At 34.2% G+C, this 26111-nt stretch overlaps 1 protein-coding gene across 7 annotated transcripts in view; it reads left to right on the forward strand.

The window, feature by feature from the left end:
* UBR3 (ubiquitin protein ligase E3 component n-recognin 3) overlaps nucleotides 1–26111 on the forward strand; it is a 232181-nt gene that overhangs the window by 75400 nt on the left and 130670 nt on the right. For all 7 annotated transcript variants that reach the window (XR_003418818.2, XM_053215249.1, XM_027055521.2 and 4 more), the window contains exons 8-19: nucleotides 94–322; nucleotides 5854–6033; nucleotides 6613–6746; nucleotides 13192–13278; nucleotides 16343–16408; nucleotides 16501–16590; nucleotides 17917–18045; nucleotides 18712–18764; nucleotides 18867–19000; nucleotides 19363–19448; nucleotides 20985–21126; nucleotides 23577–23673. Coding sequence is in view for 6 of the 7 variants with exons in the window: in XM_053215249.1 (XP_053071224.1) it covers nucleotides 94–322; nucleotides 5854–6033; nucleotides 6613–6746; nucleotides 13192–13278; nucleotides 16343–16408; nucleotides 16501–16590; nucleotides 17917–18045; nucleotides 18712–18764; nucleotides 18867–19000; nucleotides 19363–19448; nucleotides 20985–21126; nucleotides 23577–23673 (1427 nt within the window). In the remaining variant the exon portion in view is untranslated. The remainder of the gene's footprint in view (nucleotides 1–93; nucleotides 323–5853; nucleotides 6034–6612; nucleotides 6747–13191; nucleotides 13279–16342; nucleotides 16409–16500; nucleotides 16591–17916; nucleotides 18046–18711; nucleotides 18765–18866; nucleotides 19001–19362; nucleotides 19449–20984; nucleotides 21127–23576; nucleotides 23674–26111) is intronic.

Here is a 26111-nt window from a genome sequence, read left to right on the forward strand (position 1 = left end):
AATAGCTTTAAAATGCTAACATAAGGTATTGGAAAATGTGTTGTAAAACTCTAAACTATTGTGTTTTTTTCCCCCATTTTAAAAAATTTACAGGTTGCTTTTACAAAAACTTTTGTTCAGCATTACGCTTTCATTATGAAAACACTGAAGAAGAGTCATGAATCTGACACAATGTCTAACAGAATTGTGCATATTAGTGTTCAGTTGTTCAGCAATGAAGAGCTAGCCAGACAGGTGACAGAAGAATGTCAGCTGCTGGATATTATGGTCACTGTGCTATTATACATGATGGAAAGTTGCCTTATTAAAAGTGAGCTACAAGGTAAACTCAGAATTATTTCACTAGTTTTATTATTGGTATACTTTGTGTAACTAGTCTTAAAAACCTCCTTATATGCTTAAAATAACTTTAAAAATATTGTAAAATTATACATCTTTGTTAAAGAATTTTTTTGAAAATTTTCAGCAAAGTTTGAAGACAAACTTTAAAATTAGTTATAGCTTAGTTATTTACAAACAGCTGTTAACATTTGGGGATATTTCTTTTCTGTCTTTTTGTGTGATAGGAGTGTATTTACAGATAGAAATAATACTTTAATATATGGTACAATACTTTAAAAATACACTACCATAGTGTACGTGTTGGGAACATGGTTTTAATGATTGCAGTTATTAATATCATATGACTTTATCATAATTTAACCATTTCTTTATTGCACATGTTCCTTTTTTTTATTATAAGTTTAACTATCAGCCTTAGACATTTTTATATGCCTATAGTTTTATAATTTAAAAATTGAAATAAATATTGCCTTTTTTTGTTTTCCCATAGTGAGGTCTTTAGTTTTTTTCTTTTGTGCCCACTATATGGTTGATATTCCTCAAACTGCCGTAATGTCTCTGGGGCCTCCTTCTATTCTCATTTCACTGTGGTCTTTCATCTTAACTTTGCCTCCCTGTCATAATTTATATTATTTGAGTATTTGCTATGTATGAGGCGCTGTGTTAATACCATTCATATGTTGTCTCAGTTAAGCTTCGGAACTCTTTTCTGAGACTGGTATTATTATTTTCCCCACTTTATAGATGAGTTAAATTGAGTCTTAGAGAAGTTAAGTCATTTACCATAGATAAGCCAGCTAGTAAATGACAGAGCCAAGGACTTCATATCTCCTGATGTCAGAATCTGCCCTTAACCATGAAACAAGGCAGGTCAATATCGATAGCAGTGTGTCTTCACTTGTTGGCATGTGGAGCTAAACTTTAACAACAAACAGTACCTCAGATTAAATCTTAGGACTTTTCCATTTTCTCTGGAAGAGAGATCTTGTAGTTGAAACACCTTGTTCCATTGTTACCTTCTTTTGCATATCAGCTCCTATTTTCTCTCTATTCTGATAGTCTGTCTATATTCTCCTGTGATATCATAGCCTGAAAATTGATATATGCTCAGTGCAGGGTACAGTGCCTTATATATACTAATAATAGCTAGCTAATATGATAGCTACCATCTTTTGAGCACTCACTATATGCTATGCTCTTTTTCTTTATATTATGTCATTTAACCATTAGTAGTTCTAAGAAGTAGATTTTGTTTTTTTCCATTTTATAGGTGAGGGAACTGTGGCTTAGGGAGTTAAAGTCAATCATCTGTGGTTTTACAGCTGTAAGTAGTAAGGCTGGGTGTTTGACTTACACCCATTCTTTTGCCCACTCTGTGATTCTGTCTTCCATTGTGGGTATAGTGGGAGCATAATACATTATTTATATTAAGCAATATATCTCTTTACTTTTTTTAAAGGAAAATTTAACAGCTGCTTTGTATTATAGTTTTTCTGTCTTCATGTAAGATGACCCTTTCTTTCTGAGATTTAGTTACATACATTACATGTATTGTTTGTTCTCTTTTGAAATAGTATCTATCATCATTCAGTTCAGTATCTAATATCCTATCAGTCATATTCTTATATATAGAATTATTTATTTACAGAAGGACTTTTCACAAAAAGTATTTTTATTTTATAGACTAGAAAACTTAAAATTTAGAAGTATCTGCTCTTTTGAAAAGAATCTGGGGTCTGTTTTCTTGACTAAGTGGTTTAGCTGTGCTTATTATATATAGTTTGCATTTGATCATCAAGGAAGAACATTTGAGAAGATGTGTTTGAATCTGTCTCATATCTTTTCTGCAGCCAGATTTCCTGAAAGAGTTTGTTTGTTTCCTTGCTTTTCAGGCACTCAGTTACTGACTAGAGGTCTAGTGTCTAGTGTCCACTTCTATCATTCTGTTGATCTCTCCAAAATTGTCCATGACTCCAGTGGTTGCATGTCCTACTTTCCCCAGAACAATTCCAAGTAATGTCTGTTGTTCTGATGTAGTTATTCATACAATCCCTTTTACTCTCAAAAGAGTCCCAGTTTATACAATAAATTATATGGTCACCCTTTCCATGACCTACATGATAGGGAAACCCATGGCCACTCTTTCGACCTTATCTTTCCTAATTTTCAGTAGCATTTCACACTGTTGATTGTCTATTCTTTCTGTGGCCCAGAACTCTTCAGCTTGTCCTATCAACATTGGTGTTTTTTGGCACTTTGTCTTGGTATCTTTGTTCTTCTTACTTTACCCATATTTTATGAACTTATATTGCAAAGTCTTGTTTTGCTTTCTGTATATACTTCCCTTCTAATGCAGTTAATCTGTCTTGGAAATTCAACACAAATTGAATTTTCTAGAAGCTAAATAGCTATCAGTAGCATTGCTAAGATCTTTAAATACAAGTGTATTTTTTCTAGCAGTAAATTACATTATTTCTAAGCCAAGGCCTAATATTCTCTTTAGATCTCATGGTGTTTTATTCCAACGTAGCAAACATTTCATGATACCTGCTTGATGGTCTTCTAAAAACACCATAAACTTTCCTGTTTTTACATCGAGTATTGGAACGGGCTTTAAATATTTTGAACTACCTATAACTTGCTACAGATATTACAACAGGATCCCTGTACTTTGTTTTTATTTTTAAATAGATCTATCAGGCTGTTTCATAAATTTTCGTTAGACATTATTTTAAAATTTTGTATATATCGTTAGTAAATAGACGCTCATATAATGAGAATTCACATGGCCACAGCAATAGTTGAAGATTAAAAGGAAAAAGCCTCTAGTAGTATGCAATCCCTACTTTACACTTTTACTCTGTTGTATTCATTTCTACACCATACTCCTTTGTAATTCCAAACATAACTATTGATGTCCCTGAAATTTTACAATTTGTATTATGAAACAGTCTGTGTAAAATAGGAACTTAAAACCATATGTTGCATAACTATGGGAGTGTCCGCAGTTGGTAATAATCCCAGATCGATCTGTTCTGCACATCAGACTGTTTATTGTGCTATATTCCTTGGATGTCTCAAACATCCAGTTGTGTACCTCAAACCCACGATGCCCACACCAAGAACTCTTTATCTCTCTATCAAGCCTGCTTCTTTTCTGTTGTGTGTGTGTGTGTGCATGTGTGTGAATGTGTGTATTTATATGTGTATGTGAGTACACAGTGTGTGTTTTAGTACCCCTGTCCAACTACTTACACAGCTGCCTCACCTAAAAACCTAGGAGTCATTTTGACTTTTTACTCCTTGTAGATATAATGAGCATCACCGAATCTGTCATTTTAACCTTGTAAACACCTTACAATAGCCACTTCTCTTCATCTTTACGTCTTCATGCCACCACCATAGTTCAAGCCATCGCCATCTCTAGGCTTCATACTAGTAGCCGTCACCACCTTCCTTGAGTTACTTTCTATACTGCACATCTGATCATGTCCCCATCTCTCAACCCTACCCCCAGTGGCTTGCCATTCTCTTCACGTGAACTCCAGACTCCTGAAGCTGATTTATAAGGCCCTCTGGCGTCATTTGTGCCACCCGTCTTCTGCATTCTTTGTCCCAGTGATTCCATCCTTTTTTATATTGCTTCCTCTACCTAGAACACCATTGCCTCTCCCATCCCTAGTTTATTTGGCTTATTCTAATTCCTCCTTCATTCTGTAGATCTTAGTTTAAACATCGCTTCCTCAGGAGAGTCTTTTCTAGCTGTATTTGTTCTTACGACTTCTTATACTTTTCCTATTATAGCCCATGGTGATGGCGGTAGTAGTCAGGGAGGGCTTTCTAATCTCAGGTGTGGATGATTTGTAATCGCCCTCTTACCCCCACTCCTTCATTCAGTTACACCCTCTCTCGTCCTATTGAGAGGCACTGAAAGAGAGCATACTTAACTTCGCAGGTCTTGTCCTTGTGTATTGTTGTAAGTTAAGAGTTGAGTAAAATAATTTCATAGACTGAAACCTAAATTTAATGTATGGAAATTAAGAAGTGCTGTAGAAACCTCTCACTGATGAGTTTGACAAGTAGATGGTTAGTTGAAAAACTTGGTTAAAGTGAGGAATCATTAAAACAGGTTACATGCATGTATTAAACAGTGCATTTTTAACTAAAAACACAGAGATGCACGTTGATTCTCCAATCTGTTAATTTTGGGCAAAGCATTTTTAAATTTATTTATTATTATTTTTAAATGTTTTTATTTATTTTTGAGACAGAGAGAGACAGAGCATGAGCAGGGGAGGGTCAGAGAGAGAGGGAGACACAGAATCTGAAGCAGGTTCCAGGCTCTGAGCTGTCAGCACAGAGCCCGATGCGGGGCTCAAACTCACAGACTGTGAGATCATGACCTGAGCTGAAGTCGGACGCTCAACCGACTGAGCCACCCAGGCGCCCCTGGGCAAAGCATTTTTAAGTTACAGTTTCATTGACTGGAGTTCTCCCTCATCTTTCTTACATGTACCACTTGTGCAAAGCATCATCTGTGGTTTCCAGTTTCATTTTCTTTAAAGTTAGAACATAAAGATCTTTGTGAATCCATCTGAGTGTAAAATCCTAGATTTTTATGATTTTTCTCCAAGATTTTTTAGCATATATGCTTATCCAGAGTCAGTTTTTGTTTCTGTTCATGTTAAATGTTCTTATTATAAAATTTGAATTAAATATATATAAACTGATGAAATATGAATGCATAAAGAGGTATTACAAAGCTTTTGAGAGACAAAAAAGTAACTGCCTAAGAAATGCTAAAAAATCTTGGGGTATTAGTATGTTTTATAGTAGGAATGGGGAGCTCGTTTGTGCAGTGAATCAGTTAAGTTGGAACAGGTTAAGAGAGCTAATGCATATATGCTGTAACTTCTAATAGTAAAGATTTTGTACATGCCTAATCTTTCCCCACACACAATAATGTATTTAAACCTTGAAGATTTTTTTAAAGGCTTAAGAAGTTTATTTATGTGTGTATCTTTCATTTTCAAAACACCGTGTTTGCTAAAAAACTATGTATTTTTTGAATAGAAGAAAGCAACTAAATACATATCACTTATACAGATTTCTTTGATAAGATGGAATAAGATTAATCTAAGAATAAAAATATTTTACTGATTAGAACTGAAGATACTGCATTATGTTGTTAAAATCAAGAAAATAATAAGGTTTTATGAACATATAGCTACCTCAGTATCATGTAATATGTCAAACAAGTGGTATAATGATTATAATGATGTACTAAGTATTATGATAATGCTTCATTTAATTTCCTTAAGGTATGTGTCTTTTCCCCATTTTACAGTTGGGGAAATTGATTCAGAGTATAAGTAACACACCATATGTCAGGCTGGAGTTTGAATTTAGATGTCCCGATACATAATCTGTATCATTGATAAAGTTTTTGTTTTGTTTTGTTTTGTTTTGTTTTTAACTTATTTATTGCTGGGCTGTGTGTATCTGTTTTAGATGAAGAAAATAGTTTGCATGTGGTAGTGAACTGTGGAGAAGCATTACTGAAGAATAACACTTATTGGCCTCTTGTCAGTGATTTTATTAATATCCTTTCTCATCAAAGTGTGGCTAAGAGATTTTTGGAGGACCATGGTTTGTTAGTTACATGGATGAACTTTGTATCCTTCTTTCAAGGTATGAATTTTACTTTTTTTGTTAAGTTTTTAGTTTACAAAATGCCTAATGCAAAACTATCAAATAAGCTAATTAAAAGATAATAAGATACCATTCAGGTTACACGTGAAATGTCTCATTTTAATTAATATTTTTAAGTACTTTAATCAAGTGTTCATGAAAATATGTCAGAGTTATGAAAAATGTCAAATTATTAAAAAGGAAACAGGAGTATAATTTTTTTTAGAACTTTAAACCGTTAATCTGGAAATTTCTAATCTATTCTCCAAGAAAGATTTATAACACTTTCATAAAATTTCAGTTACTGTCAGTTAAAATAGTTTTGAGTTTCTTACATAACATATTCAATTATGTTGTAAAGGAGACAATTCACAAAGTGTTCCTAAGAAAACCTAGCTTGTAAAAACTTCCAAAAAGACTAGATTATTTTATTTTAAATATTTATTTCTATACATACTGTGCCATTTATGCCATTTGTGTGCACTGAAGTGTTTGGTACTCAGAAGTATTTTACTTGACTTTTAATATGAATAGTTGCTTCCATTTGGCAAGGTTTATATCTGCTTTAATTTTTGCAAGGTATGAACTTAAACAAGCGAGAACTAAATGAGCATGTGGAATTTGAGTCTCAGACCTACTATGCTGCCTTTGCTGCTGAACTTGAGGCCTGTGCACAGCCAATGTGGGGGCTCTTATCACATTGTAAAGTTAGGGTATGTTGAAATATTTTTGTTAATTTCTGTCTTTACCTTTAAAAAAGTGATTTGAGAAAAATATTTGTGAAAACATTGGTTTGTTTACTCATATATACTAATGGACAATGTTTAATTGTGAATTCAGGTCTATGAAAGCTGACCTGAGACAGTAATTATTATTAGGCAGGTAGGAGTTCATTATATTTTCAGATCTTTGCAGCCTTCCCTTACCATGTATATAGCCTTGCAGCTTTGTAAGTCTCCACATTCATTTTCATTGCTTCATTTTACCCATTATCAATTAATTGCCTGATGTTTCTTGTCTTTCAAGGAATGGGAATAGTTCTCAAGACAGTTTCCATTTTTAAGATTCCAAGCACAAAATTAGTACACATTTCATTCAGCTTCCAATTGTTTATGAAAGGAATCTTAAGAGTAGCATAGCAGCAATATAAATTCTTAAATTCTTAAATTCTAGGATAAGAAAATGATCACTTGTAATTGCATGTGTGTGTGTCTTTGTGTACAAATATATATTTTACCTTTGCATTTTAAAGTATTGGTTTGATGGGTCTCCTGAATCCTTGGATAATCCAGAAAAATGGAATTCCCTGACCCTACTAAACTAAGAACTTGAATGAGATTTTGCCATATGGATCTCATGGAGACCAACCTGCCAGCCTGTATCAGTAAGCATGCTGGACAAGATTTTATAGTGGGAATATTTTGAAGCCCTACATTCTGATCTTGGCTCTGCCTCTTTCTACTTAAGTCACTTGGTCAACTCATTTAAAACTATTTGAATGTCTCAGTCTTTTTCCTTATTTTTTAAAAAACAAAACAAAAGAAAATGGAAATGGAATACTAAAGTCTGCCCTTCTTCACAGGGTTATTATGAGGCTTTCCTCCATTATATTCTTTAAATATATGGGTTCCTTTAAGCACATTTATATTTTATCTCATGACTTCAGCTACTCTCCAAATGCACATGACTTACAACTTTGTTACTGTAGCCAGGTTCAAATTTCCAACAGCTCTGGTTATTCATGTGGATCTCCTTATATAGGTACATGAATTTTCTCAGGCCCGTAACTTTCTAAATTCATCTGCCCATACCGAGTCCTTTATGTCATTTAATGGTGTCTGAAAATATAGAATTATCCAGCATGGATACTCACTCTCCCTGCTGTGCCAGCTGTGTTCAGACTATAATAAGATACCATGAAATATCTCTTCTGTTCCAGCAGTTCTCCCTACCACTTCTTTCCTGTGTGTTACTTCTTCATATATTAAAAATAATCTAGGTTGTTAAGATAATTTCTTAACTGGTTCTTCTGAATTTAGATTCCACCTACTCTAATCTGTCCCAATACTTAAATTACTTTTCTAGGCTCTGTGCATATCTCTCCTTTGCTTAAAAATCATTAAAAGTTCTCATCTTTCTACAGGGGACATCTGTGTTTCCTATAGAGACACATAAGATCCTCCATCATAGGGGCGCCTGAGTGGCTCAGTTGGTTGAGCATCTGATTTCGGCTCAGGTTATGATCTCATGGTTCGTGAGTTTGAGCTCCACGTCAGGCTCTGGGCTGACAGCTCAGAGCCTGGAGCCTGCTTTGGATTCTGTGTATCCCCTTTTCTCTGCCCCTCCCCAACTCACTCTCTCTGTGTCTCTTAAAGATAAATAAACATTAAAACAAATTTGAAAAGATCCTCTATCATTTGCCCTTAACTTGTCTCTCATAATTCATCTTCCATCTATGCCCCTCTATCTATCTCCATGTCTTCATTGGATTGAATAGCATTCTTTTTTTTTTTTTTGAGAGAGAAAGCGCATGTGCGCACACACGTGTGCACACACTTGGGGGAGGGGCAGAAGGAGAGGGAGAGAGAGAATCTTAAGTAGGTTCCATACCCAGTGCAGAGTTCCACGTGGGGCTCTATCTCACAACTGTGAGATCATGACCTGAGCTGAAGTTCGAGAGTTGGAGGCTTAACCAACTAAGCCACCAGGTGCCCCTGAATAGTGCATGCAGTGTCTTTTCTTGATTCCTGTGCTTTTGTTCATGTTAGTGCCTTTTTTGGCTTATGCTCTCTTATTCTTTCTGCTTAGTCTTACATGAGAATCATCTGAGAAGCTTTAAAAATACATATGCCCAAGCCCCAGAGATTTTGATTTGATGTGCAGAAGGACCTTGGCAGTGATTCTAACCAGAGTGGAGAACCATTTGTATTAGCTCTTAAAAAATGCTACTCAGATGGTATATAATTTGCTCATTTAAGCTTTTTCAGTCAGGTTTATGATTTTAGTTTCTGTGTTTTCATTGTACTTTATTTAATTTCCACTGTAGCATTTATAAAAAAACTATTATATAATATGAGGTTCATTTGGTCATTCACTGAAAAAATGTTTGTTGAATGCTCTTCTTAGGCCTAGACACTATCTAGATTCTTGGGTTTTTGGTGTTGAACCATATAGGTATGGTTCTTGTTCTCATGGGGCAGTCTGACTGGGGAGATAGACATTAAGTAGGTAAACACACAGATTCATTTTGTAAGTGCTCTATAGGAAAATAACAGGTTGCCGTGAGAGTAATGAGTGTGGGGACTAATTAGTCTTGTGCTCAAAAGAGAATTCAGGACTAAGGTTATAAGTTTTAGACCCTTGGTAATGTAGATGGTGTTCATCACTGGGGGATGGGATAAGATCATGTAGGAGGAGAAGAGAAATGGACCCTGAAGAAAGAACTAACATTTGGCATCAGAGATAAGGGTGAGGAGAAAAACCAGAGGAACAGATTATCATATAAACCAATAAAAGACAGCGATTCAGCAGGGAGGTTGATATGATGTTAATGTGAAAAGATCAGTATTTTGGGAGGACTGTATTTAGGATGAAATTGAATTATGAAGCTGGGGTTATGTTTATCTCTGATGATGAGAACTCATTGTTTCTAGACAATAGTTTAATTTCCAGCTTTGGAGGTTAAGATTACAATGTGTTATGGTTCTCTTAACCTAAGAAGTGAAGAGAACAGAGAGAAAACAAGCTTATATTGTCCTGGTAGAATCTGAGAGAGTAGTTCCTCAGTTAAGGGAGTATTTAGTTCCTAAATAAGACATTCTCTTGAGGAGCACCCACACTATGTCAAACATTGTTCTTCACACTATATTCTTCGCATTATATTCTTATCTAATCTTCATTGCATCTCTTATAAAGTAGACACTATCATCTCTTTCTCTTAAAATTTTTAAAAATGTTTATTTATTTTTGAGTGACAGAAAGAGAGACAGCATGAGCAGGGGAAGGGCAGAGAGAGAGGGAGACACAGAATCTGCAGCAGGCTCCAGGCTCTGAGCTGTTAGCACAGAGCCTGATGGGGGGCTTGAACTCCCAGACTGCAAGATTGTGACCTGAGCCAAAGTCAGACGCTTAACCGATTGAGCCACCCAGGTGCCCCTCATCTCTTTCTTTCAGAAAGAGAATAATGTTTATTGAACTAGAAGTTAAATAACTTCTGAAAGAAAGAGATACTCAGAAAAAGAATAATGTTTATTTAGCTAGAAGTTAGATAACTTCTGAAAGAAAGAGATGATGCTATTTACTTTATAAGAGATGTAATGAAGATTCGATAAGAATATAATGCGAAGAACATAGTGTGAAGAACAATGGTTGGCATAGAGTGACTTGCTCAAGTTCATACAGCTTTAAGTAGAAAATGAGTTTGAAAACAGATCCATCTGATTTCAGAAGTAGTACTCTTTACCATTTTGCTCTAATTGTTTCTTAAGCAAGAATGTCTAGAGCTTTGTTAGACTTTAGATACGTAAGCTAGAAGAAAGACCATTAATTAATGAAAAAAAATTAGCTATTTTGTTGTTTCTATTCTCTTATAAAATATAAAACTAAAGGATTAACAATGAAAAGAACTTTACCTGATAGCTGACTTTCTTTGTATGATTGCTCTAAATGCTGTTTGGTTCTTGAAAATGTAAAGGGCTAGTTAAACAAGTAATACTAGATTAATAACAGATAGATTGGTTAAAGGGATGGCACATTTCTAGCACCTTACTAATTTTTGCCTTCCTAACAGCACAAGTAAGTTGTAAAATCTCCATCTAGTGGCAACTTTAGGTTATTGCATGAGTCTGGCCATGACTCTGGAGCACTCAACTGTGTGTTAAGACATAGTGCTAGGCTATGATATAGAGCATTTTACAAACATTATTCCATTTGCTTCTTTCACAGTACTAGGAAGTAGATAGTATTATGTCAATTTATGCATATGGATGACAGACTCAAAAGATTATCAAGTAGTAAATCAACATGCACCTGGGATGTTTTTGGGTGGATGTGTTAGTGGTGGGAGATGGGAGATGATCTGAACATAATTATTAAATATGATGTATTTAGAAATGGAATTAACTGGTCACCTTTTTAAAGCCTCTTAATTCATGCTTTTCAGAGTTTTCTCCAGAAGGGCTATATCAGTTTATACTTGTGCCAAGAGGGTGTTATGATATACCTTTGCTCAAGCCCTTGATAAAATGGTAGAACATTTGGTTTTAAATGTTTCTTTATCCATGACTTATCTGCCGTGTTAGTTTGGTTATGACACATTATTTATGGTAACTTAAAAGTGCCATTAAAATTTTTTAGTAAGAAATAAGGGAACAAAATGTATAAAATAATATTTTTATAAAGATAAATTTCATATAGGGTAGATTAAAACAGGGTGAGACCTTGGCAAGGAAACTAGATAAGTAATATTTGGTTTGGATGGTAGTGGAAATAAGAGTGGACCTACATGATAATATTAAGGAAGAATTAGCACGATAGGAGACTGAGCAGGGTGAAGAAGGCAACAATATGAGACTTTTAGCCTTCTTTAAAGGCACAGGATAATTTATATATGTTAAAGATTTTAACCTATTTGACTTTGATGCTACCTGCACTTTTATTACACATTAAGCCTCCAAAATGTCTGTCTGTCTTTCTTATAAAATGTATTTTTTTAAAACTTTTTTTATTGAGATCAAATTTACACAATGTAAAATTCACTATTTTAACCATTTTAAAGTATGCAGATCAGTAATGTAGTATATTCACAAAGCTGTGCAACCATTACCAAAAATTCTCCACTAATCACCCCTCCTCCAAAGAAATGTCATACCTCTCAAACCCAACTTCCTCTTATCTCCTGGAAACCACTGATCACCCATCTGTCTCTATAAATTTGCCTAATCTAGACATTTTATGTAAGTGGAATCATACAATATATTACTTTTGGTGTCTGGTTTCTTTCATTTAGCATAATGTTTTCATGGTCCAACTATGTTGCAGCATGTATCAGTACTTCCATTTCTTTTCATAGCTGAATAGTAATCCAGTCCGTAGATACAGCACATTTTACTTGTCCATTCATGGGTTGAGCTACTATGGATAATGTTGCTGTGAACATTGTATATAAGTTTTTGTGTGAACATATGTTTTTAATTCTCTTGTGTATGAGTGTAGAATTGTTTATCATATGGTAACTCTGTGTTTAATGTGGCTGCACCATTTTACATTTCCACCAGTAATGTATGAGAATTCCAGTTTCTCCACATCCTTGTCAACACTTTTTATTTTTGCATTTAAAAAATTAGAGCCTTCCAGATAGGTGTGAAGTGACATCTCATTGTGGCTTTGATTTGTACTTTCCTGATAACTCATAGTATTGAGCATCTGTTCATGTGCTTATTAGCCATTTGTAGATCTGCTTTGGAGAAATGTCTGTTCAAATTCTTTGCTCATTATTATTATTTTTTTAAGAGAGGCTGTCATGATTTTTCCATTTAATAGTTGCCTATTTCACTGGATCCATTTCTCCATAAAACATTACAATTTTCTTTCACAGTATCTTTATTTTAATTGGCACACATTTATCCTTTCTTCTTCTTAGCAAGCTATTTGTAGGCTGCTTATAGTACTTCTGTGTTCTGCCCTCTTTTTTTTTTTTTTTTTTTTTTTGGTTTTTATTTTTTGTGGCAAATATACATAACATACAAGTTAATCATTTTTAGGTGTGCAATTCATTGACATTAAGTACATTTTCAGTGTTGTGCCACCTTCACCATTATCTATTTCTAACACTCTTTCATCATCCCCAAAGAAATTATATCAGTTAAACAGTAGCATTAGGGAACTTATGTTTGGAATCTCTTCAAATGGAACCTGATATATAACACATAAAACTATTTCAGCTTTGATTCGTTTTCAAGTTGTGTTCTATAATTTTCATAATTGTCACTGGTTGTTAGTATTAATTTGTGAAAGGCTTTCTTAAAATTGCACATGTAGGTATTTTAAAAATATATATGTTTTCCCATTATGTATACAATTTTTATGTATTACATATAATTTGAAGTTGAAAATATACATATTTACATACTGTAAAATTTAACTAACTTATTATTTTAGGAAACTCAAGAATACACCCGAAATGTTGTTAGATATTGCCTTGAAGCTCTTCAAGATTGGTTTGATGCTATTAACTTCGTAGATGAGGTATGTATATTTTTGGTATGTATCGAGGCACTTAAGAAAAAAAGTGTTAGATCTCATTTAACACTAAAAATAATATAGGGTAAGGGAAAGATGTTGAAATGAACATAGTATCCTTAGGTTTAAAAAAAGAAATGGGAGATCAGTCCTTTGACATTTAGGAGATTGAGGAGTGCACTGATCATACTTGCTTATTTCCTAGAGAAGGGCATGATTTCTTTTTCTATTATTAAATGTACATGTCTCCATATTTCTCAGGAGTGAAAATTAGTTTTATGTAGAGGGGTAAAAGTGACAGTGCAAATGTGAATAGGGTGGGGGACATTAAGGGAAAGGGTGTTACAACTTTATTAATTGGTCAGTGTTCTTCTGTGGGCTTGAACAAAGGTGATTGTTATTAATAATAAACTGAGAAGAGTTGGCACGGAACATACTCTGTATGAATTAAACAAGGGTTTGCTTGTAATTAGCCAAGTTTCCTATCAGAAGCCCCTTTTATTTCTCTTATGAAGTGAGTTCAGAATATGCCATATGCGTAAGGAAGACCATGTTTCAGACAACTCCAGCTCCCCCATCTGATTTCTAAATCCTGGGCAGAATAGAACTCTTGCTATCTTTGTGTGTGTGTGTGTGTATGTGTGTGTGTGTGTGTGTGTGTGTGTGTGTGTGTGTGTGTGTGTATGTCAGGGGGGTAGGGTGGGGGTATTTTTCTTTTTCTTTGCTTTTTTAAAAAAAAATTTTGATATAGTCACAGACTTATTGAAAAGTTGGAGTGGAGTACAAAGAACTTTGTTTTCTTGAACCATTTGACAGTTAAGTTGTTGACTTGATGCCCTTTATGCCCAAATACTTTAGTGTGTATTTCCAACAAACAAGGACATTTCTCTTATATAACCAGATAAAACTGTAAATATTAGGAAATTAACATTAATATATTATTACTGTTTAAGTGTTAGAACTCATTCATGTTTTATAAATTGTCCAGTGTTGTCCTTTATAGCAAAAGGATCCCATTCTGAATCTCACATTGCATCTAGTCATCATGTCTCTAGTCTCCTTCTGGAGCAGTTTCTCATTCTGTCTTTGCCTTGAAGGATAGTAACATTTTCAAGAGTATGGTTGGCTCAGTTATTTTGTAGAACATCTCTCGGTCTGGGTTTGTCCCATGATTAGATTCAAATTGTGCCTCCACAGAACCCCTCCTCCTTTCAACCTTCTTTACTCCTTTGCCCCTCTAGGATTAGTTGGGCAGCTGGAGCATCTTTCAATACAGTTCTCATTGTTATTTGAAACTTTAGGAAGTATGTTGAAATAGTAGCATCACTAAGATAACACCTTGATTGAAGGAGGGGAAAACTCTCTTACACATAGAGGGTTATGAAGTACTTTAACATGAAATTAATAGTTGAGCTCAGGGGTGGAGTTAAGGACAGTTAGAATCATGTAAGGTATGTAGGGCAGCTGAACTTAAGGAAATAGTACATTTGTTTTTCACACAAGTATTTTAGGAATATGTTGAATATTATAAAGAATTTAAATAGATTTTTAATAGAAGACAGAATAAGTTCAGAACGTAAGGAATCACATAGAATGGTATGTTTTTAATGGTGTTTTCGAAGGTTTTTGTTTCTTAAAAGTGCTTTGACAGATTTGTTCCTCAAAACAACCCTGTGAAGTAGAGAAGGTATTATCTTCCTCTTTTTTTTTTTTTTTTTGGTAGATGTAAAATGGAGATGCAAAGATAGTAAATCACTTGCCTGTAGTTACATAAGAAATTACTGGTAGTTCTCAGTCTAGAACCCGCATCTCTCAACTCCTTGTCTGGTAGTATTTCAGTGATGCTGACTATTGGCAGTGGAAAGAGCTATGGGTCAGACAGGCCCAAGTGTAAATTGTGGCTCAGCCACAAACCAATGAGCTATGTGATCCTAGATAGGTTTTTAAAAATTATTTTAAATTTTTTTTACATTGCAAAATCCATCTCCTCATCTGTTTGTTGAAGATAATATTAGTAGTCAACGAGGATTGAATAAGAGGCACATTTTACATTTGTGATAAATATTTCTTTTACCATCCTTGTTGGTGGATGTCAGAAGTTATTGGGGTAATATAGCACAGATTAAATAAATACTTTTTGAACTGAATTAAGTCAGATCAGTCATATAGAAACAAGGGATAGGGGGTGCCTGGGCGGCTCAGTTGGTTAAGCATCCATCTCTTGATTTTGGCTCAGGTCATGATCTCACAGTTCATGGGTTCGAGCCCCATGTTGGGCTCTGCACTGACAGTGTGATATCTCCTTGGATTTTACTCTTTCCCTCTCTCTCTGCCCTTCCCCAAATCATGCTCATGCTTGTGCTCTTTCTCTCACTAGAATGCCAGTTCTTTGATATATACTGTACTAAGCTTTCTTATGGAGGCTGTGTTTTCAGTGCTGATATGGGGAGCATCTCACCCAGCTTGTGAAGGCACATAGGCCCTTCACTTGTATGTCACTTTTAGGACTGTGATAGAACCTCTTACCACTCTGAATATAACAGTGGAGTCCAGACTGGCTCTTCAGTTCACTATTTGTTAACTGTAGGAAGTTATTTAAGTTTCCAAGCTTGAATTTCCTTACTTATAAAATGAGAACATTAATAGTTTCTACTCCCTGGGGTTTTTCTGAGGATTAAATGAGGTAATGTGAATATGGTCAGCTGTGATTATTGTTCTTACTACTGTCATCATGTTTGGTATGCATGCATTTGAAGATTCCCAAATAGGCTAATTGTAAAAGGAAATGTGTTCCATCCCTTGTTCAATGCTGGATGCTTCAGAGGATTCAGAGTTGAGTAGTATGTAGTTTCTGCCTTCAGAAACTTGCATTTAGGTGTGTAAAATGGAATTAATTTTATCTTTTATCTATACAGGATTTTTTTTAAAGCTATATCTTCTAAAATTTTAAGTTTTGGTTAAAAAGGTTCAGGAATAAATCAAGGTGAAAGTGTGGTTTTAGCATTTTGAAACCTTCTTTGAACTTGTATAAAACATGCTTCAACTTGTGGATTTTGTTTGTTTATTCTAGCCAGCACCTAACCAAGTCACTTTTCATCTGCCCCTTCATCGTTACTATGCTATGTTTTTGAGTAAGGTAAGACTATCATTAAGCAATTCTGGTATTTTTTTTTTAATATTGGGAAATAAGTATTGAATTAGTAACTTGTTTTTTTTCAAAATTTTTAGGCTGTGAAATGTCAAGAACTAGATTTGGATTCTGTTTTACCTGATCAGGAAATGTTAATGAAACTAATGATTCACCCACTCCAAATTCAAGTATGTATTCAAGGTTTAAAAAGTTCTAAATTGAGGGACTCCTGGGTGGCTCAGTTGGTTAAGTGTCTGACTTCAGCTCAGGTCATGATCTCCTTGTGGGTTCGAGCACCGCATTGGGCTCTGTGCTGACAGCTCAGAGCCTGGATCCTGCTTCGGATTCTGTGTCTCCCTCTCTCTCTGCCCCTCCCCGCTCACACTGTGTCTCTCTCTCAAAAATAAACATTAAAAAAAAAAAAAGTTTTGAATTGAATTCCTCAGTTAAGTGATTCTTCTTTATTTTGTTTTTATGTTTTACATTGTTGTTATAGCCAAAATGTTTGAAAAGCTTTTTTTTTTTTTATACTTGGTTATTTTTGCCAGATTATATTTTGGTGTTTTTTGTTCTGTGAGATTTACAATGAGTTTTAATTTCCCCAGAAATTCTTTTCACCATATTTTAGGGAAGTTTTTAACATACTATGGCATTGTTTTGAGAGGAGATGCAAAAGAGTTCTAGCATTAGTGCTATTTCTATTTTACTAAAACCATGTTGTTTGGGGGTAACTTAGCTACTTGATTCTTAGTTTCCGAATCTGGAAAATGAGAGGAGAGAAAAGAGAGAAGAATATTTCTGCATAAACACCATGGTTTCTTTCAGTTCTAATACTATAATTTTATGGGCCAATCTTTTATATACAGTATAGGGACGTGTGCTTCAATTTATTTTTCCTGGAAATTTTAGATTTATTAAGTATTATTGAACTTTAACACTGGGGGTTAGGAACAAGTAAGAGATGAAGTTGATACAGGACACAAATTCATGAAGAATTAAACATTAAAAAAAAAATTTGTTCTAATCTGACCTTCTCTTACCTGCCAGTTACTTGAAAGATTACTAATTTAGGTTGAAGGTTGAGTTAGGGTACATTAAAGATATAGATTATATTTATTTATTGGAGCAATTAACTTTGTTTTATGCTTATTTGTGTGTTTCTTTAAGCATTATGTAAGTTTTTTTTCTTGAGAGACAAAGAGTTAAATATAAGTGTCATTGATTCCTCATGAAAGATTTCATTTAAAATTGTTATAAATGTATCCAGGCATCATCATACTAACTCATGTATAAACTCCAAAAGAAGGGATTGTATAAAGCATAATGATCACTTAAAAATTTCAACGTATGTATTTGAATAGAATATTTTAAACTAACATGGGGCAGAATGTCAGGCTTATTCTATGATTACGTTACAAAATACTTTGAACTGATTATTCAGTATAACATGATTTTTATAAAGATTGAATTTAGAACACTTCTTTGTCCAGTTTACTTAATTTTTATTTTACTAGGCAAGTCTTGCTGAAATCCACAGCAATATGTGGGTAAGAAATGGTCTACAAATCAAAGGACAAGCTATGACCTATGTCCAGTCTCATTTCTGTAATTCCATGATTGACCCTGACATTTACTTACTGCAGGTAAGCCAGTTTGATAATGCAGATATTATACTTTAGAAGTTTCTCATTTGTACCTGCAGCAGTTAGTTGATAGAGGTGACTCGATGACATGAAGAGGTCATTGCTATTGAAAGAATTTACTACTTAAATTTTCCAGGAGAAGGGGACATGCCATGCCACAGCAGAACCACAGGAAGCATTAGACTTTGGTCAAGAGGCAGGAACAAGGGGGAAATCCTAGAGCAGGACCTTTTGGGGGGTATCCACAGAAAGGGCAAGGCAAGGCAGGGGAAGCAGTTGAGAATTGGCTAATTTGAATAGATTCTGGTGGGCTTTGGGGCATTGGGGCTGTCCCCAGCTACCTGGCCATGGGTTGTTTCAGGGCAGGGAGAATATTGGCTTGGTGTGTGAGAGTTAGATAAAGGGGGGTGATTGACTTATCTGTAAGAGGCTTGTCCCCAGGAAGTTGTTTACTGTTTTTAGGAATATATTTAAGAATGTTTCTTGTCTTTAGCTAGCCCAGAGAGGGGTGGTCTCTCCCCCTGTCTGTAAGTGCCCCCCACATTGTCAAAACGTCATAAGACATAGGAAACTAACAAACCACATGATTAATACAAGAAGTAAAACTGAATATTGAGAGATAAAGTTTCTGGGTTTTTTTGTTTTTTGTTTTTTTGTCTTTTAAAGGTTTGTGCTTCTAGACTTGACCCAGATTATTTTATTTCATCTGTCTTTGAAAGGTGAGCATAATTTTATCAAGACAGGTATTAGGAAGTATTTGGAATTTAAGTTGATTTTGTTTTAACTTAAAAAAAATCTGTCTCAAATATTTCTTATTATAGATTTAAGGTAGTGGATTTGTTGACAATGGCTTCACAACATCAAAACACAGTACTTGATGCAGAGCATGAGAGATCGATGTTAGAAGGCGCTCTTACATTTCTTGTGATTCTTTTAAGTCTTCGTTTACATTTAGGTAAAAAGCACTCCTACTAATGCTTGGGTATTAAGTATTCTCTCTTTCCTCCCCTCTCCCTGTGGTAGTAACTGGCTTATGGAAAAAAGAAAAGGATTTGGATATATTTAAATACTGTTTCAAACTCTTGACATGTGCAATTGCTACTCCTTTCATAGTATCCTTTAAAAAGCCCTTTACTTAAGGGAGCTGCAAACAGCAGGTTAAACTGGTTATATTTGGGGCATTGCATTCTTTGCTCTTTAATTTTTGAAGCATCTCATTTTTGGTAAAACAGCTTAATAAAAAGTGTGGTAAGTTGTTTTTTTTTTTTATAATTTACGTATATTCAGATTAACTAATTTCCTTTTTAATTGTTTTAGGAATGTCTGACGATGAGATACTCAGGGCAGAGATGGTAGCCCAGTTGTGCATGAATGACAGGACACACAGTTCATTGCTGGACCTCATATCCTTTTAAAAGCTTAAGTTTCTGTTAATTATAGAGTCTAAATGATAAGTAATTTTTATGGGTTAAAGATACATCACTTTTGTGATTAAAAAATATTTTTGGAGTTGAAAAAAACCTTTAACTGTTCAAGTGTGTGTCCAGGGCTAGTTGGCAGATATTTTTGCCTCTCTCTGTCACTGCTCAGGGAGCTCTTGTTAGCCGTGGTTACACTTCAGAACTGATGGCTCTGGGCAACCCAGGATCTGACCTTCTAGGACCGTGTTCATGAAAGGAAGCTGGACACTTGGTAAAAGGCAGCAAAGTCTACGTTATCTGTATATCTAGGTTGGAATTCATGGTTAAAATTTATAGGTTTACCTTATAATTATTACCAGGGTTTTAAACATTTTAAGAATTTTTTTCTTAGAATTCAATCTTAAACCAAGAAGTTTTTGAGGGGAAAGACTATCGTCCATAAACTTTAAAAACTTATGGTTCTTTGTATAGGATAGAGCATACAACAGACGCTTTATTATTTTTTAAGTTGTTAATAAAATTTTAGACAAAGATTTTGTTATTTTGTGATAAAAATTTATTTTATAAATTTTGGACTAAGTTTACTTTGTATATTATGAATACGTTTGGAATAATTGGCTGACATTTTGTGAAATAACTCCTGTGGAATGCCATTTGATAACCTTGAAGATTTTCATTAGCAGCAGCAATTTGATATTGTTTGATGATTTCATTCAACTATTATATAATGTGTATCAATGCTGTAACAGCAGAGGCATTCCTCTGTAACTTTGAATTTTGAAAAGTTAATTGATTAATGTGAAATCAGTGGGAAAGGATCTTTGTGGTTTCCTGGCTTACTTCTTTATAAAACTTTGTTTAGCATCTTTTTTCTCTTTTTTTTTTTTTTTTTTTTTTTGGAGGATGGCATTTTGTTTTTGGAAAAATAATCTTTGCTCATAAAAATATTGGCTAATTTTTAGCATCCTGTTTTTGATTCTCTAAGGGAGAATATAACATTATTTGTAAAATGATGAAAATGGAGGTGCGCCTGGGTGGCTCAGTAGTTTGAGCATCCGACTCATGATTTTGACTCAGGTCATGATTCCAGTGTTGTGGCATCGAGCCCCGTGTCAAGCTCTGTGCTGAACATGGAGCCTACTTAAGATTCCCTCTCTCCCTGGGCTCCTCTCATGTGTGCTTGCTCTCTGAAAACAAAAAAGAAAAAAAAAGAATGGAGATTAATTTTATAAACTTTTTTTTTTTCATTTCTTAAAATTTGGTTAATTTGTTTTGGGGAGAAATAAACTTGGGAACTACTTTAGCATATAAGCTAGAAGTAGGCTTGTAGGTTAAAAATATTTTAAAAGTTCACAATTAATAAAAAGTTAGTGAACTCTTGTATTATATAGCCCTCTTGTGGCCAGTATTACATATTACAGCCAATTACTCAACAAAAATAGTTAGAAACTAGAGTACCTTGGTAATTTTATAAAGCTGGCTTTTAGGCATTAATTTTTTTCTTGACACATACATCATATTCCAGAAAATCCAAATCCCAAAAGTGGTATTATTCCAGGCAGTTACAGCTTTGAATCAGTTTTATCAGCTGTAGCTGACTTTAAGGCTCCTGTTTTTGAACCTGGAGGTTCTATGCAGCAAGGCATGTATACTCCTAAAGGTACGTTTATATACATAAATATATTTTTTCAGGAATGGTTTTCTGAAGGTAAGTTGTGTACGTAAAGAAAACATTTTGCTTTTTATTTATTTGTCTTTGAGTTATTCCTCAATTTTCTTATAGATGTGTGTTTGTTTTTTTATGGTATATGGTGATATTGCTTCTATTTATTTACACATCTATGGTTTTATGTTACAGGAAACCTTCTTAGATGACTCTGAATTAGAAAAGGAACTTTATATATGAATTCTAGTTCATTTTTATACGTGAATGAGCTGTAAATGAACCAGAAATTATAAAACAGTGTATATTAAAATTTTTTAAAATCTATTTATTTTCTAAGTTTGATTTTGAAATAGTTCTCACTACCCAAAATTTAACTTGAAACAGTTAAAATTAAAATCCAGATACGATACTGATTACATTTTCCTACATCCTATGTAAATACATAAAATCTTTTCCTTAAGTGGTTGGTTTTCCAAGGTTTTCTCCTTAGCTTCATAGATGACATGCTTGCCAAGCGCCACAAGTAGTGAAGTCTTCATTCACAGTCTTGTCCTTTTCACTTTCACATGTTCACTAATCTAAGTTAAAAGTTTGAAGGAAGTACCACTTACATGCTTCTTGACTTCCTCAATACTCATTGTCTAGCTGAAAAACTGATGCCCATGTTGAAGGTGTGAATAACATGTACTGTTTGGCAAAATCCAGCAGGATAAGCCTTATCATGTGGGATTTTTCCAGGAGTTTGCAATGGTGAATCCCGAGTCTCTGGTTGCAGTGTGTATTCCATTAAAGGAAAAGCACAGTGTTTCTCTATTGTAGAGAACTTCTCAGGTGGAGCTGCATCACATAGTACACTGCTTATTATGGTGTGAGGATTACCTCTGTCCTAGTCACTTGTGGTCCTTATAAAAAACACAGGTTCTTGTGCCTCACCTCAGTCTGTTCTCATCAGGATCTCTCGGGATGGATTCTGGGAATCTGCTTTTTTAATAAGCTCTGAAGGTGATTGTCATGCACAGGAAAGTTTGAGACACTGAGATTGAGCATTGGGCTTTTGAAGATTAGATTAACTAGTTTGCGTGATGTTTGGATTTGACATCTTATTTGTAAAAATGAGAGAGTTGGGGTAGATGAGTACTTTTAAAGCTTTTTAAAAAGTGGTTGAAATAAGCCTTTAGTTTTGGGCAACTAAACCTTAATTAAATCTGTTATACAAACCAATAAAAGCAAACCTACTCTTGTTAAAGTGGGTGCAGGTAATAGACGTGGCTTTTCGACTGTTTTGTCATCTCCTTGCTCTTGAAGTGGCCCCAGGTACACTTCTGTGGGAATCCACAGAACACTAAAGCCTGCCAGACTAGTTAATCACTAACAGTTTTCTTCTATTGCTGTGGTTTTATTCTGATAAAAGCATTGGCATTTTAGTTGTACAAATTAATAGATTAAAAAGTGAAGGACAATAAATGATAATAGAAGTAAGAACAAAGGTCTTTGTGAAGGCCTATCTTAAGGATCTTAAGTCATACTTAGGATAATTTAAGATGAATGAATAGTCTGTTACATGAAAATAGGGACAATTGTTAACAGTTTCTTATGCCAGGAAATTGGAATTACAGTAGATATGTAGAGAGAAGCTTAAGCTTCTTACTGTTTTCAGATGTTAAGAATTCTGCTAGAATGAGATGTGAAAAATGATCTAGTAAAGATAACACTCTTAAGGCAATGGTTTCTGAAATTATTATTTGCAGGCCATGCTGTAGATTTTTTCTACATCTAAATACCATCTCTGTTACTGTATACATAGTATGCTGTATTTTCTTGAGTGGATTCACTTCTTTAAATTTCACCTCATGCTAAGCATGATTATGAAATCATGGGTTTTATATGCAATGTACAAGTTCTTAATACATGTTAATATAATTGTATAATTGTTAAAAGCTTTGTGCACTTAAAATCATCTTGTATACCACCACTTGTACACATTCCACACATGGGGTAATGGTTCCTAATCACTTCTACAAACCAAAAATATTACAAAGACTCTTGAAAATCAATAGCTCATTAATTTTTTAATCTAGCTTTCACATTTTTATCTTTGAATGTTTTCAAATTTGTTAATGTGTTTTTTTCTTACATTCTATTGGCACTTTACAAAAAAAAAACATGAACTAAATTTTATGGTGCAGCATTATCACGTTGTAATAGATTTTTTTTTTTGCTCACTAGTTCTTACTGAAATTAAAAGAATATTCATAATGATGAAATTATGATTTTTAAGACTTAGAAAAGTAGTCATGATATCAAGCTTATTAAAGCAAATATATGATCCAATTAAACTATCCCATCTTATAAATTTAAAATATACTTAAATGTAATTAGTCATCAGAAATTGACCTTGTTCCTAAGAAGTCAGTGTTTTGTTTCTACTTTCTTTTGAATAATAGCTGAAGTCTGGGATCAGGAGTTTGACCCCGTCATGGTCATTCTTCGAACAGTTTACCGTAGAGACGTGCAGTCTGCAATGGACAGATATACAGCATTGTAAGTCTGTTATGCTAGTATAAAATGGATATTTTATATTTATGTAGAAAAACTTTAGTTATAACACAAATGTGATATGCAGTGATTAAAGTATACTCTCAATCTTTAGAGGAGAAAATAATACTTTAAGATTTAAAAAAATCTGCCATATATTTATGTTCTTAAGATCTTGATCCAAAATCTGATAAATATTATAATGTCACAAATAGACATTAAAAAAATAACAAACTTATTTAGTTGCTGTTTGACTGGTGGAATGCAAAACTTGGTTTTGTGTTGTTCTGCTTTCACACCAGTAGAGGAGGCACAAGTTAAGAGAATAAAATTATCTGATCTCAGAGATGATGGGTATCTACCAAAAGTTTGGTAATATTGCTGTGTTTTTCACAACTGGGAAAATAGCCAAAGAAAAATGAATTTTATTTGTAAATATTTAACAAAGTGGTTTAAAATGTTGATGATTGCAGAAAAAAGTTTTGAAGAATATCTTTTTAATGAAGTATTCATTTTTGTTATTGTTATAGACTATTTTTTAATGTATTGTTTCCACCAATTTTTAAACCTTAATGTTATATTGCTGAACATCATATAATACCATGTTTTATCTGTGCTTTTCTTTTTTTATTAGGTTTTTTTTTAGTTTTTTTTGTTGTTGTTGAAGTTTTTATTTTAATTTACATATTTTTTTAAATTTGTATCCAAATAGCATATGGCACAGCAATGATTTCAGGAATAGATTTCTTAATGCCCCTTAACCATTTAGCCCATCTCCTCTCCCACAATCCCTCCAGTAACCCTCTGTTTGTTCTCCATATTTAAGAGTCTCTTCTGTTTTGTCACCCTCCCTGTTTTTATATTATTTTTGCTTCCCTTCCCTTATGTTCATCTGCTTTGTATCTTAAAGCCCTAATATGAGTGAAGTCATATGATATTGTCTTTTCTCTGACTGACTAATTTTGCTTAGCATAACACCCTCTAGTTTCAGCCACGTAGTTGCAAATGGCAAGATTTCATTCCTTTTGATTGCTGAGTAATACTCCATTGCATATATACACTACATCTTCTTTATCCATTCATCCATTGATAGATATATGGACTCTTTCCATACTTTGGCTATTGTTGATAGTGCTGCTATAAACATGGGGGTGCATGTGTCCCTTCGAAACAGCATACCTGTACCCCTTGGATAAATACCTAGTAGGGCAATTGCTGGGTCGTAGGGTAGTTCTGTTTTTAATGTTTTGAGGAACCTCCATATTTTCCAGAGTGGCTGCACCAGTTTGCATTCCCACCAGCAGTGCAAAAGAGATTCTTTTTCTCTGCATCCTCACGAACATCTGTTGTTGCCTGAGTTGTTAATGTTAGCCATTCTGACAGGTGTGAGGTGGTATTTCATTGTGGTTTTGATTTGTATTTCCCTAATGATGAGTGATGTTGAGCATTTTTTCATGTGTCAGTTGGCCATCTGGATGTCTTCTTTGGAGAAGTGTCTATTCATGTCTTTTGCCCATTTCTTCACTGGATTATTTGTTTTTTGGGTGTTGAGTTTGATAAGTTCTTTATAGATTTTGGATACTAACCCTTTATCTGATATGTCATTTGCAAATATCTTCTCCCATTCTGTTGGTTGCCTTTTAGTTTTGCTGATTGTTTCCTTTGCTGTGCAGAAGCTTTTTATTTTGATGAGGTCCCAATAGTTCATTTTTACTTTTGTTTCTCTTGCCTCTGGAGATGTGTTGAGCAAGAAATTGCTGTGGCCAAGGTCAAAGAGGTTTTTGCCTACTTTCTCCTTGAGGATTTTGATGACCTCCTGTCTTACATTTAGGTCTTTCATCCATTTTGAGTTTATTTTTGGGTATGGTGTAAGAAAGTGGTCCAGGTTCATTCTTCTGCATGTCGCTGTCCAGTTTTCCCAGCACCAGTTGCTGAAGAGACTGTCTTTATTCCATTGGATATTCTTTCCTGCTTTGTCAAAGATTAGTTGGCCATACGTTTGTGGGTCCATTTCTGGGTTCTCTATTCTGTTCCATTGATCTGAGTGTCTGTTGTTGTGCCATTATCTGTGCTTTTCTGAAGCATATGTTAAATATTTTAAAAACAATATTTATTTATTTATTTATTTATTTATTTATGTATTTATTTATTTATTATTTTTAAAAATTTACATCCAAATTAGTTAGCATATAGTGCAACAATGATTTCAGGACTAGATTCCTTAGTGCCCCTTACCCATTTAGTCCATCCCCCCTCTCACAACCCCTCTGTAACCCTCAGTTTGTTCTCCATATTTGTGAGTCTCTTCTGGTTTGTCCCCCTCCCTGTTTTTATATTATTTTTGTTTCCCTTATGTTCATCTGTTTTGTCTCTTAAAGTCCTCATATGAGTGAGTCATATGATTTTTGTCTTTCTCTGACTAATTTCACTTAGCATAATATCCT

The sequence above is a fragment of the Acinonyx jubatus genome, chromosome C1, assembly GCF_027475565.1.
Source record: "Acinonyx jubatus isolate Ajub_Pintada_27869175 chromosome C1, VMU_Ajub_asm_v1.0, whole genome shotgun sequence".
Classification (NCBI taxonomy): Eukaryota; Metazoa; Chordata; class Mammalia; order Carnivora; family Felidae; genus Acinonyx; species Acinonyx jubatus.